This window comes from Maylandia zebra, linkage group LG1 (genome assembly GCF_041146795.1).
Source record: "Maylandia zebra isolate NMK-2024a linkage group LG1, Mzebra_GT3a, whole genome shotgun sequence".
NCBI classification, from domain to species: Eukaryota; Metazoa; Chordata; class Actinopteri; order Cichliformes; family Cichlidae; genus Maylandia; species Maylandia zebra.
In genome coordinates, this window is record NC_135167.1 from 31,131,401 (window position 1) to 31,144,250 (window position 12,850).

Genomic DNA, 12,850 nt, shown 5'->3' on the forward strand with positions numbered 1-12,850 from the left:
GGGGTGGGCACGATACCCGGAATCCAAAGTACCATCAGGGTGTACACCCCACCCCTGGCGTCGTTGCCCACCTCTCAATTTTAAATACACGTAGACATTGAGGGCTAGCAGGAGGGACCATGCGCTTACCTGCTGCTCTCTGGCAGGTAGCTCCATGCCCTCCTGGGTTTTAAATGCACCTTAGAACACACATGCATCAACACTACAATGAGCGGGTGGAGGGAGGTTTGGAGTCTTCTCTCACCCCCATTCTCTGCGACCTGCTGGAGCGGGGGGGCTAGGAGGAGGAGTTGGCCGTCCGACTGCGGTCTGGAGTGTGGGGCCTTCCTGCTGCTGCGGAGTCGGGGCGGTCTGCCTCCCCCCACCGCAGGGAAAAGGGTAACACCACCTGGGTCTAGGTGCAGTTCCCCCCTCCAGGGGCAAGGGTACCTAGACCCGGTTTGTAGAGTACGCTTGGGGAGTGTGATCGTGTGTACAGCGTCTCTTTATGTCTGTCTCCACGTTGGTTGAGTGTGGAGTAAGTGCATATGAGAGCATGAGGGTGGGAATGGATGTTTGTATCTGTGTGTGCCTGTACGTCTGTGTCTATATGTCAGGTTGGGTGTCAGGCGCCACCTCTCTGGGGACATCTCAGGCCCTCCAAAGTTTGGAGGCCTATCTCCCCCTACCACCACTTCCCCTGCCAGTGGCGGACTCCCTCAGACATCGGTGCGTTGGTGGTTCTTTGTGTCCGGGGATGGGCGTCCAGGTACACACCGGCTCACTCCTTGGCGGCCGCTTATCGGGGCCTGGAGCCTGGGGCTCGCTCGGGCCACTTCGGAGGTGGGGTGCCCCCGGCCTCTCGGCCTGGGGCTCGGTCACTCAGGCACGGCTGGCTGCCGGCGGAGCTCACAGGCGCGTCACTGCAACTCCCCCTGGCTTCTGCTCTGCGGCTGCTGAGTGAGCCCTCATCTGGGACTCTCCTCAGCTCTTTCTGGGACAGTGGCGCGGCTGCCCCTCTGTTGGTCTTCCTTGGTCTCTTGTGTTCTGGGGGCCTCTGGATGTCTGGAGTTTTGATCTCCTCCACACCTGCTTCACGCCCTGGAGGACGGGGCTGTGGCTCCCCACACCCTCTAGCAGATTATTACATGAAGGAACCTTTAAAAAAACCAAAAAAAACAAGCGCGTCCATGCTCACAGGTGTACACACGGGTGATCACACCCACAAACTACACCCTTTTTGGCTCCTACCTCAAAGCACACTGTGTTCTGTTGATCTTATGTGCTGCACAATAATGTTTAATATTTAGTATTTACTGTCATATTCCCATATATCATTGTGATGTTGTTTATTCTATTACTCTTGTTCTCTTCTGCTTGTTTTCTTTTTTCTTTCTCAGCAGGTGATCCAGGTGATTGATATATGCATTTTTTTTTCTCTGCCCGTTCTGTTGGTTTATGTTTTTTGCCCTTCTCCCCCGTCCCTCTTCTCAGCTGTTTCTCTTTCCCTCTTTCTTTCTCCCCTTCTTTCCCCCAGTCAAGTCTGTCCCGTATTCAGTAAGTGAAAATAAAATAAACAATAAAAGGTGAATCAAATGGACCATTACGGCAAGGCTGGGATGGTCAATTTGGTAAAGTAAATCCGTTGGGCATCTTTGTTTGCCTTTAGACAACAATTCTGATGGCAAAAGAGCCAAACGGGACAGGCAAAAAAAAAAAAAAAAAAAGGGAGGCTGAGGAGTGTGATCCCCCTGTAGTTGGAACACACCCTCCGGACCCCCTTCTTAAACATGGGGACCACCACCCCGGTCTGCCAGTCCACAGGTACTGCCCCTGATCTCCACGCAACATTGCAGAGGCGTGTCAACCAGGACAGCCCTACAACGTCCAGAGCCTTCAGGAACTCGGGGCGGACCTCATCAACACCAGGGGCTCTGCCACCAAGGAGTTGTTTAACTGCCTCAGTGACCTCGCGGGTCATTCCCCTCATCCCCAGACTCTGCTTCCTTATTCATATCCTTATTCACTATATCCATGAACCTCCTCTGAGGTCTTACTCTTTTCCTCCTGCTTGACAGCTCCCTCTTTATATATTTGTCCACTCAACAAATCAAGAACTGAGGAAAATAATAAAACCCAAGAATCAATGTCGATAAACTCAAAGGAAGACAAAAACTCAGAAATCTCAGAAAACCACAGATAATCCAAAAACCACAATTCCATTGAAGATAACAGCATGTGAAAGCTTATTTACAGGCTTGTGGTGTAAATGTTCCCACAGGACCGGGCATTTCGTGATGAGGCAGAGACCACGAAGAACAGAGTGAGCTGGGACACAGAGATGTACTGCTTTCTGGACGCAGGGGGAACTACAAGGTTGGAGGCTGAGCATGCAAATCACTCCTTTATTTCTCTGTGTACCGGACCACCATGCTACCTGCTGGCTACAATTTTACGAATTTAATCTAGAAAGGGAAAGTCAGTCACCAGTTTCTTTGTTACAGAACACATGTTATAGCAGAGTCTAAGAGCAGGATTTCCTTATTCAGAACATTTCAGGCATGCAAGGAAATCAGAAAGTAATGAAAAAGGAATTTGATCTTATCACTGATTTTAGGCACACAGTGAGCATGTGATCTGTGCAAGTATACAGTAAGTAAATAGGCTTAATGCTTAGAGTAAAGGTCAAATGTATGAAAGAAAAAACAACTAGTGCAGTGGTTTTCACAAAGGCCCACATGAGAAATTGGGACTGTTGTGAAGGGCTGCACCAATAAGCTGAACTCAGTTATTATGCTCAATATTAACTGTATCACTATAAAACGCTACTGGTAAGAGTAGATGTTACAGCTAGACAACGAAAATGTGAAATATCCATAGTAAAAATTTAATTTTTTTTTATCACAGTTTAATCAACATTCTCCAAAATGACACCTTTTTTCCTCGGTGAAAGAAATCTAGTCTGTTTTACCAACCCTTTGTTTGCTTGGCAGTAGCACTGAAGTTGAAACTCTCTCAAACAAATACATGAATCCACTCCTTGTTTCTCTAAGTATCGCCAAGACAACAATAGTTCTTAACTGGAAATCAAAGAAATAGTTACATATTAACATCCAGACAAACCTTCTCATTGAAGACACACATTTAGAAACCATGACATTCTTGCAAAAAGACAATAGAGCTGTATTTATCAACATTTTAAACCCATTTTCTGAATTAATCATGTTGATTATTATTATCATTGTTGTTGTTTAATGGTAAATGGCCTGTATTTGTATAGTGCTTTACTAGTCCCTAAGGACCCCAAAGCGCTTTACAAATCCAGTCATCCACCCATTCAAATCAAATCAAATCACTTTTATTGTCACATCAATATTCACAATGATATATGGGAGTACTCATTCACACACACTGGTGATGGCAAGCTACATTGTAGCCACAGCCACCCTGGGGTACACTGACAGAGGTGAGGCTGTCGGACACTGGTGCCACCGGGCCCTCTGACCACCACCAGTAGGCAACGGGTGAAGTGTCTTGCCCAAGGACACAACGACCGAGACTGTTCAAGTCGGGGCTCGAACCGGCAACCTTCCGATTACAAGGCAAACTCCCAACTCTTGAGCCACGATCGCCCCAATTGTTGTTGTTGTTTATTTTGCCAGAACAATTTAATATGTGACCTTGGGACTGGTGGGATCTGGAGTTGCTCACTAGGTGGGTTTGGGCTGTGGTGGTACCTCGGGGTGGTCCTGGACCTCCATCCACTGTGCCCCATCTCTCATGTTGTCGGCCAACTAATGACATTGTCTTTGCAACACATTAGGAAACAAAAATAAAACAAAGGAATAAAGAAAGGAAAAAAATAATAATATAAAACAACTGTAATACACATGAAAGGGTAGGTTAAACATGATTAAAGTGGGATTCGCATCTCACAGTGTTTTGTTATTACATCACACAAGATTAGGGTTACCAAAAATATAGCAAGCTTTTAATATAACAAAAAAAGATCAAGGCAGTCATGTCAGTGTAAGCCGATATAGGTTGAATGGGTGCTTCTGGGTTGGGAGGTGGGAATGGGATGTCCCCTGGGCTGCACCCTCCATGCCTTTGGTGAATTGCTCTAGGATGATGGAAAACACAAAGAGAGAATATAAAAATGTGTGTATCAGTACTGATTATAATTTCAGGCTGAAGCAAAGGATAACTAAGAGCAGATTGTGGCCAGTGGAGATCATGAGGTCATTGGCTCCATTATCAAAGGTTAGTATTCCTTTTTATTCTCTCTTCTTTGGTGTTTGGATTTCCAGTATTTAGGATATCATATGCAATAAGCTTAGAAAAAACAACATGTGATTTTAAGTCTAACTGAGATGGAGACCAGACCAGACCTGTGTGTGTTTGTGTGTAGTTAGGTGCTGAGGACTCAGAAATCCCCTACCATGGTTTGGCATTTATAGACTTTGGGCAGCTGCTGTATCCTGGAGTCCAGCGAATCCGAGGAGCATACAGCGTTCAGCCTTTCTCTGAGGAAGATTTGCTGAATAAGGTTCCAGTAACACACACACATCACTCATTTGCTTTAAATTTGGTTTCCTTGTAAAATATAAATAAAAACAGAATGGAGTACTTAGTTAATCTCACAAACCAATATTTTATTCACAGTAAAAATCAGAAAACAAATCAAATATTAAAACTGAGAATGTATATTTATGCGTAAAATATGGGTTTATGAATTTTGGAAATAATTTTACTCTCTTTATAAATACAATTTACACAGTGTTCCAACTCTGGGGTTGCAGTTGATATTGCCTTTATTTAAATAGGGCTGTTAAATTGCTATGTGAATTGTTTAACCTCTCTTGCACTCAAAGGCCAAGCGAAGCATCAGTGTTTTAAAGGAAAAAGCTAAGGAAGCTGCCAGCCAGGCCAAAGATATTGTCAGCTCTAACAAAGCAGGAAAGAACATGAATGGAAGCAACAAGGGACCCACAGATTCCAATGAGCAAGGCAAAAAGGTCAGAAAAGTTTTGATGGTCACAAGTGAATAATTCTTTAGAGTTTTTATAAGTTTTCCAGCATAAGCAAAGTCCAACAGTTCCTTTTCCCCCCTCAAACAATTAAACCTGACTTCAGTTATAAGAATTTAGACCATAACATAAAGTTTTTTAAAATTATATCAGCAACATGCAAATCACAGTGAAGGAGCTGTGCCATTAACTGCAGCTGGCCTGCAGTGATTTATATGAACCTGAGCCACAAGTCAATGCCGAGGGAACCCTAAGCTCCATGTAAACATCAACATAACTCTGCACAGCATTAGCGAAGAAATCAATAAAATTATCAGTGTTCCCTCTAAGCTGCGCGTGTGCGCAATTGCGCACTGCTGGCACGGTCTCTGCGCACAGAAAATCTGCGTTGCGCACACACACAAAAAAATCTAACCTGAATTGAAATTAAAATCAATACTTTAACAATTCTGTTTTGCAGTGTTAGTCAGTAAATGACTGGCTGCTCCCATATGGGATCCAGCCAATAATGCGATTCACATTCGTATATACAGTATGCAGCTAATCGATGTCGTTGACAGGCTATGACAGCGTCCTTATGTGCCGACACCGGTGTTTTAGCTAGCAAAGCGGCGTGGCGACGTTTAGCGCAAATCTTGTATAGTTAGTGTGTATTGCAGTCAATAGTTTTGTTGTGTGTGTCAGAACAACTGCTGAATGTTACAGGTGTTACAGCAGTGATGCATCTCCTGTTGTCAGGCCTGCAGGTATCAGGTTGTTGTTCTCCTTTATCTCGTAGTGGACTGAAATTATTTTTGGGGTGGCACAAATAATTTGTGTGGCATCAAATTTGATGCAGAACAGCTGATTGTTCTGTAAATAATTTGAAATGTTTATTTAAAAAAATGCCTTGGCTGCATTTTTAGGTAAACAGCTGCAAAAAACTTTGTTGTTTGCATAACTCAGTTACTTTTTTGAAGAAGTAACTATATAATTCATTGCCCAACACTGGTATATACTGTATTTTGCAGACAGAGAGTTACAGGACTCTCCCCCAGACCACAGACTCATACTCATAATACAAGTCAGAGCTTTATAAACAAAAAAACAAAACAAAAAAACAAAACAAAAAAAAGTTGTCTTCAAAATTGGGGTTTAAGTTATTTTTACTTCCAATAGTGTTAAGATATACTACACAGGTCATGAACAAGATTTGTTTAAATTTTCATTGTAAGTGGGCTAAAGCAGTTAATTAAAAGTAGTCTAACATAAATGTAAATGCTGTAATTTGATTATTTTAATAAACCATGTAACTTGGATGGATTCGATGCTGGTGTGACCGCAGTGCACACGTCTGATGTTGCTCACAGTGGTCCAAGGGATCGCTCAGGGAGTTTGTGCGTTCGCTCAGAAACATGAATAAGTAGAGCGAACATTGATTAGGAGAATTTACTGGAGACTCCAGTACCAGTTGCAATTTAGTACAGCTGAGCAGAGATCAGCAGCAGTAGATGCTCAAACTTACTGCACATCCTTATTACTGCAATATATTATAAAGTCGTATTTAGCTGATGTGTTTTCTGTTTAAGCAGAAATTTGGAAAACTTTAACTCTTCACTTGTGTTAATGGCAGATGTATGTGGAGGCCAGAACTTATATTATCATTGAGATAGCCTTGGAGAAACCGCTGGTACCAAAACCATCACCAGAAGAGCTAGCCCAAAGGTAATGTGCTAATTAAACCATGTGGTGACTGAGTCTGACCTGCTTCTTTTGGCTCCATTATTAGATTGTAGCACCGAGATAGAGTTATACATTTATCAACACTTTCACACACACACGTAAGTGTTAAATTTAGTAGTTGCCCCCTCTGTTTCTGACTGACTGTGAAACACAAATGAGTGAGTGTATTGAGATGTTTTTGTGTTTCTTGCAGGGTGACGGCATTGATCCCTCCCAAACCTAAACGTCCAGCTGGTCCTAGTAGAGCAGAAAGAGTAAAGCACACACACACACACACACACACACACACACACACACACACACACACACACACACACACACACACACACACACACACACACACACACACACAATGAATTGCCCAATCGAGGTGATTTGCATGCTTGATGTATTCTCTCCACCGGTGTGTGCTCCTGCAGGCTGTGCTGGACTTCCACAGGCAGGTAGCAAACACGGTGTCCCATGTTTCAGAACAGTGTGAGGAACTATTTGGAACAAGTTGTGAAATTCCCCAAGACGACAGCTTGGAGAAAATGAAGATTCAGTTGATAGGAGCGCTCAATGACTCTGGGAGATACTTTGTCTTCAAGGAACAAATGAAGGTCAGACCAACTGCCCACATCTATGATGGATTAATGAAATTTACAAGGACACTGAAACTATTTTTAGGGATCGATCTAATGGTTCTGGTCATATTTTTCTTCTACATTAGTGTCATTATTTCTCCACAACGGCTTGTGTATATTTCTGGTTTGTAGCATGCGGTGGTGAGGATCGTACGTGACAAGATGAGGCGGACAGAGCCGTTCACGGATGATCAACAGCTGAAGGAATTTGCCAGCAAACTCTATGTCTACCTGGTTGATGAGATGCACGTTGCTATGAGCAAGGTACCAAACACACACTTTCATATACAGTCTGTGAGGACATCTTTTGACTTTTTTGTTTTATCCTTACTTCCTTAACAGATTTATTCTCCAGATGCTGTTGAGGGCTACCCAGATAACATCCAGTTACACTGTTCTCAGCTCTCACATTTTGCCAGAGAGGCACAGCTTACTGGGAATTACGAGCAGGCTGCATATTACTGGAAAGAGGTATAATAACAATGCTCTAAAGCTCATTGCGAAAAAAATAAATAATCAGGAAGATTTATGTAAAAAAAAAACAGAATAAGGGTGACAGACAACTATTTGCCGGACAGATTTAATTACTTGTCAGAATGTCATATAAAGACTGGGTTATATTTGTCTGTTATTCTCAAGAATATTTATAATAATGTTATGTTTGAATGTTTTTCTTTTGTTTCGTCAAGTGGACACAAGTCACATTGCAGCACTGAATAATGATAATGGTTGTTAAAATAGATGAAGTGGTTTCTGATATTTTTTTATTAACCTGCAGCTAGTGGTCAGGCACCCAAATGAGCCCACCTATATGTTTGAGTGGGGGGGCCTGTACATGCTGACCGGAGACTACCTGAAGGCAAAAGAGTGTTATCATGATGCTGTGTCTATCGACCAAGTGCACCAACCCAGGTTAGAAATGCACTCCTTACAATATTGATCTTCACTTTAAGCAAATCATTAATTTAATAAGAGATTAATTATTGAATAATTATTTTAGCCTGCATATTATATATATATCTAAATATTATAGAGTGTATAAGTATAGTCTAGCAATCAGCTCAATTCTAAATCATGATGGTATATTATTTGTATATTATTATTTGACAGAGGAAGAGAGATATTTAGAGTTACTTCCTGTCACAGTATTCTTCATCTCCACTGTATTTTCTGACGTCACAAGCAATGAACCTACCTGCTCGTGTTTTATCTTTTATTGGAACATGGTTCAGTGGTTACTTACAATACAACTTTATTTGTATAGCACGTTTAAAAGACCAGCGGTACACCAAAGTGCTTTACAATAAAAACAGGAAAATTAAGACATGATTAAATAATAGACTATTAACAAAGTAGGGAATATAAGAACTATGTAACAAAGTTACTAAGAAGAGATATAGCTAAAAGATAAAGTACATAAATAAAAAATTGAACCAAATATAAAATAGGGACACTAACTAGATGGAAAAGCTATGTTGAATAAGTGAGTTTTTAAATGGGATTTAAAAGATAAAATGGAGTCTGACGCACGGATAGTGATAGGAAGGTTGTTCCACAGATTAGGTGCAACCAGGGCAAAAGCACGGTCAGCCCTAGATTTAAGTCTAGATCTAGGCTGAGCCAAGAGTAATTGGGCTGAAGACCCGAGGGCTCACCCAGGGACATATAGACTAAGAAGATCGACAAGATAACGAGGGGCTAAATTATTTATCATTTTAAAGGTGAGCAACAATGTTTTAAATTCAATGCGATACTTTATGGGTAACCAATGCAAATCAATAAGAACAGGCGTGATAGAGGCATGCTTTCTAATGCCAGTCAGGAGGCGAGCCGCAGCATAAAAAACAGGTCGTCAAACAGTTTCACGAGTTCAAGACCGATGTTTCTTTATCCTCTTCTTGCTCCAGCCTGATGATGTGTGGGGTATTGGCAGTGATGTTTGAGCATTACAGTGAGGCCCAGACTTTCCTTGAGCGAGCCACCAGCCTAGACCCTCTCAGCGTGGTGGCCTGGACACTGCTGGGTGAGATGAGGATCTGTTTTGCTTCCTGCTGCTATTGTATCAGTGAACAGCAAAATGATACTACCAAACTTCATTTGTCAGCAGCTATTACTGTTTGTTGTCTACCCCCAGTGTAATGGAGGCCCCGCAGGTTACTCAAGACAGTTTGACTGTTGTGTGGGACTTTCATAGATTTAGGTTGGTTTGTAAATCTGTCTTTAAAATATCCAACCATCATCTTCAATTTAGGGTTGGGTGGAGCCCAGTTTGTCATAGGGTGAGAGACAGGGTAGACCCTGGACTGGTCTCTTTAAGAGTTGACACAGACTGAACAGACAAAATGATGAACAAACAAAAAAACATGAATATAAAACAATCTGTAACCTAAACACCCACAACAATAGTGGAAGAGGGATGCATGCTGGGGAACGTGGAGTAACCTTGTTGGGTGTTTGCTCCAGGTTTGTTCCATGTGGGTCAGAACGACTCCATCCAGGCTGCGAGGGCTTTTATGGAGGCCACAAAGCTGTTGAATGCAGAAGAGGCAAAAAAGCAAGAGCAGAGCGAGGAGAAGGGGGAGAAAGACAAGGAGGAGAAACACCAAGAGGAAGAGAACAAGCAGGAGGCAGATGAAACAACAAACTCTCCCAGAGTTATGCAAGGTGAGGAAAACAAAAAAACAGAAATACAGACATATACAAGACAGTGTCAAGTGCAATAATGCCAGTCTATGCATGAGTTCAACCCATTCTGTTCCCCTGAGCCCCATCTCCCTGTCAAGGAACTACTTTTGTTACTACTCTGTCTGCTAGAGCTCTCATGCACTTCAGCCCAAAGGGCATAGGGCAGAAGAAAATAAACCCTTGGAGTAACTGATTTTATCTGACTGTGTAGCTTTATTTTTCTCCTTTACCCAGAACTTGTTGACCAGGATTCAGAGATGCAGAAAGAAGAGCCTCCAGCACCGAGTGTCAGCTTGAAATCAGCTCCTGCTACTATTTACACACAGATCATCCAATTCCTGCTGCAGAACAATGCACTGCAGGTAAAACATACCCAGCGTGTTGGTTTGTACAGCACTGTGTGAACGTGACCATCGGTTTATTCTGTTACCGCACAAAAAGGGGCATATTACATATGGCAATCTGCAATTTCAAAAGACACTTGGTTTTAGAAACATGTGTTAGTGATATGTGTTTTATGAAAGTATGATAGCATCAGTTGCAGTTTATCATTTTGAAAAAAGATTAGATTTTTCTCTTTATTTATATTTTTGCAATTTTTAAAAAAAGTCTTATGTAATATTGGGAACAATAAATGTCTAATTTTAAAAGCTCTGAGCAGTAATGTTTGAACAAAAATAAAACAAATGAAAAAAGCAATAGCCGAAATTGTTCAGAGATGACTGTTTTCTGTTGTCAGATGGCAGAAGTCGCTCTATCTGAGGAGCTCCTATGTTCAGATGGCGGTCGCAGTGCTTCCTACTTCATTCATCTGGCCCAGTTGCAGCTGCTTAAAGCAGACTACTGCAGTGCTGCTGCCAACCTCAAAGAGGCACTGTCCAGCATAGATCAGGTACTTCCACACTACCTCTGGCTACAACACGAGTATCGACTGGGTGAGGAATATTACACGAGTGTTCAACTGCATGTAGGGCATTACTTTTCCAGAAAGCATTTGGTGCTCTGTTTGTAAAGTGTGAAACCTGCAATTTATTGTCTAATTTATCATGCTATTCTTTTTTTTTATCTTCACTAAACACCAAACAAATGAATAATAAATAAATATATTTGTTATTTTTATATTTTCAAGGTGCATATTTATTGTATATGACAAAGTAATCAGTTACAGCCACTGTTACTTTTTGATGCTCACCTTCTATAGATATGCATGACAACACATTCCAGTGTAGGATCAATTACTACACATAATATACATAATTTGTAAGGAGCTGAGTGTTATAAAAATAATTCCCAAAATCTAAGTGAATTGAAATCAGACCTAGTTTTATTCTTGAGATCATTCTCCTTCTGCTGGTCTAACAGCACAGATATACACCGAAGCTAACATCTAGTCTTCTCCAGCATCATTGCTCTAGTTCAGGGGTTGGAAACCTGCGGCTCTGGAGCAACATGCGGCTCTTTTGTTCTTATACAACCGCATGGTTTTGGAAAATAAATTATATTCATTTAACTGAAGTGTATTTTATTTGTGTTAGTTATTTTTTAACTTGTAGTTCTAAATTGGAAGATTATTGTGATCTTGAAATATAAAAATAAAGTTATATTTCATTATTCTTCGTCGCTCAAAATAAGCGCCACACTAGCGGATACTGGTATACCTGCTGAAACGCCGTGCATTTATTGAGACGTTCAACCCCAGGTAGGTCAAGTATGGAGAAATGTAAGAAAAGAAAAATATCTGAAGAAAATAGAACATTTAATGATGCCTGCGTAGATTAATTTGAATTTATTTTTGATGAGAGTGGCCTACCAGTATGCCTAATTTGTGGATTGTTGATCTTCGGATCCACATACATATGTGAGCAGCTATTCTCCACCGTGAACTATGTTAAAAACAAATATCCCTCATACCTCACAGACGACAGCTTACAGTCCTGCATAAAGATCAAAGTTACTTCATACAGCCTGGATTTGCAGACGCTGTGTGCAGAGGTTTGTAAAGCTATCACGGCAGACCCAATGATGTTTGCATGAACATGTTTTTCAGCATCTCTTTATTGACCACTTTTCACACATGGTTGCTGTACACACACAGCCGGCTGTAGATTTCCAGCACATAGCCTGACACATACCAGCACAACAACTGAGAGAGCGCAGACTTTAAGGTGGCGAGGCGTGATTGCGGATGCCAAAGGCCATGTAAGGATGATGGCTCACAACAGGTTTTGTTTGCTACATTCCGCATCTACAGTGACTCCTGGTGACTGTGTGGGGACAGTTGGTTATAGTGCACCTGAGGTTATGCTTGGTAATACATATAATGAAGCAATAGACATGTGGTCTCTGGGGCTGGTAACTGTGGAGCTTGCTACAGGGGTGCCACTCTACCCTGTGGAAAATGAATATGATGTTTTGAAATTCATCATAGACACGCAGGGTCAGCCACCAGATCATGTTCTAGACTCTGGCTTGTACACTAATTACTATTTCATATGAGACGTAGTTGTCTTGAACAACTAATGGAAGCTACCACAGGACCTCAAAATGACCAACATTTATTTGTCAGCCTAATTAAAAAAATGTTGGCCTTGGATACAAACCAGCGCATAACTTTTCCACCCTGGCCTCTCGGGAGTAGCACAGGGAGACAAAACCTTGCGGCCTCTCAGCAGCCTTCAAGTTGGAAAAGAGAAAGCTCACACAGAAATAATCTCCAGCATTGCTTCGTTGACCCCGGACAAAAGTGACAAAAACACAAGCAGGGATTGGAAAAGGCCATTAACAGCAAATTACACTGCAAGAATTAAT

The 12,850-nt window shown here is 41.8% G+C and overlaps 1 protein-coding gene across 4 annotated transcripts in view; it reads left to right on the forward strand.

Annotated features, from left to right (window-relative positions):
• The window catches only part of cfap70 (cilia and flagella associated protein 70), a 28,607-nt gene that overhangs the window by 8,936 nt on the left and 6,821 nt on the right, over positions 1–12,850 (forward strand). For all 4 annotated transcript variants that reach the window (XR_001167694.3, XM_004558036.3, XM_076884913.1 and 1 more), the window contains 14 exons: positions 2,261–2,355; positions 4,170–4,242; positions 4,391–4,528; positions 4,854–4,997; positions 6,622–6,713; positions 6,925–6,985; positions 7,151–7,333; positions 7,490–7,621; positions 7,700–7,828; positions 8,136–8,269; positions 9,265–9,380; positions 9,821–10,021; positions 10,277–10,404; positions 10,782–10,934. Coding sequence is in view for 3 of the 4 variants with exons in the window: in XM_004558036.3 (XP_004558093.1) it covers positions 2,261–2,355; positions 4,170–4,242; positions 4,391–4,528; positions 4,854–4,997; positions 6,622–6,713; positions 6,925–6,985; positions 7,151–7,333; positions 7,490–7,621; positions 7,700–7,828; positions 8,136–8,269; positions 9,265–9,380; positions 9,821–10,021; positions 10,277–10,404; positions 10,782–10,934 (1,779 nt within the window). In the remaining variant the exon portion in view is untranslated. The remainder of the gene's footprint in view (positions 1–2,260; positions 2,356–4,169; positions 4,243–4,390; positions 4,529–4,853; positions 4,998–6,621; positions 6,714–6,924; positions 6,986–7,150; positions 7,334–7,489; positions 7,622–7,699; positions 7,829–8,135; positions 8,270–9,264; positions 9,381–9,820; positions 10,022–10,276; positions 10,405–10,781; positions 10,935–12,850) is intronic.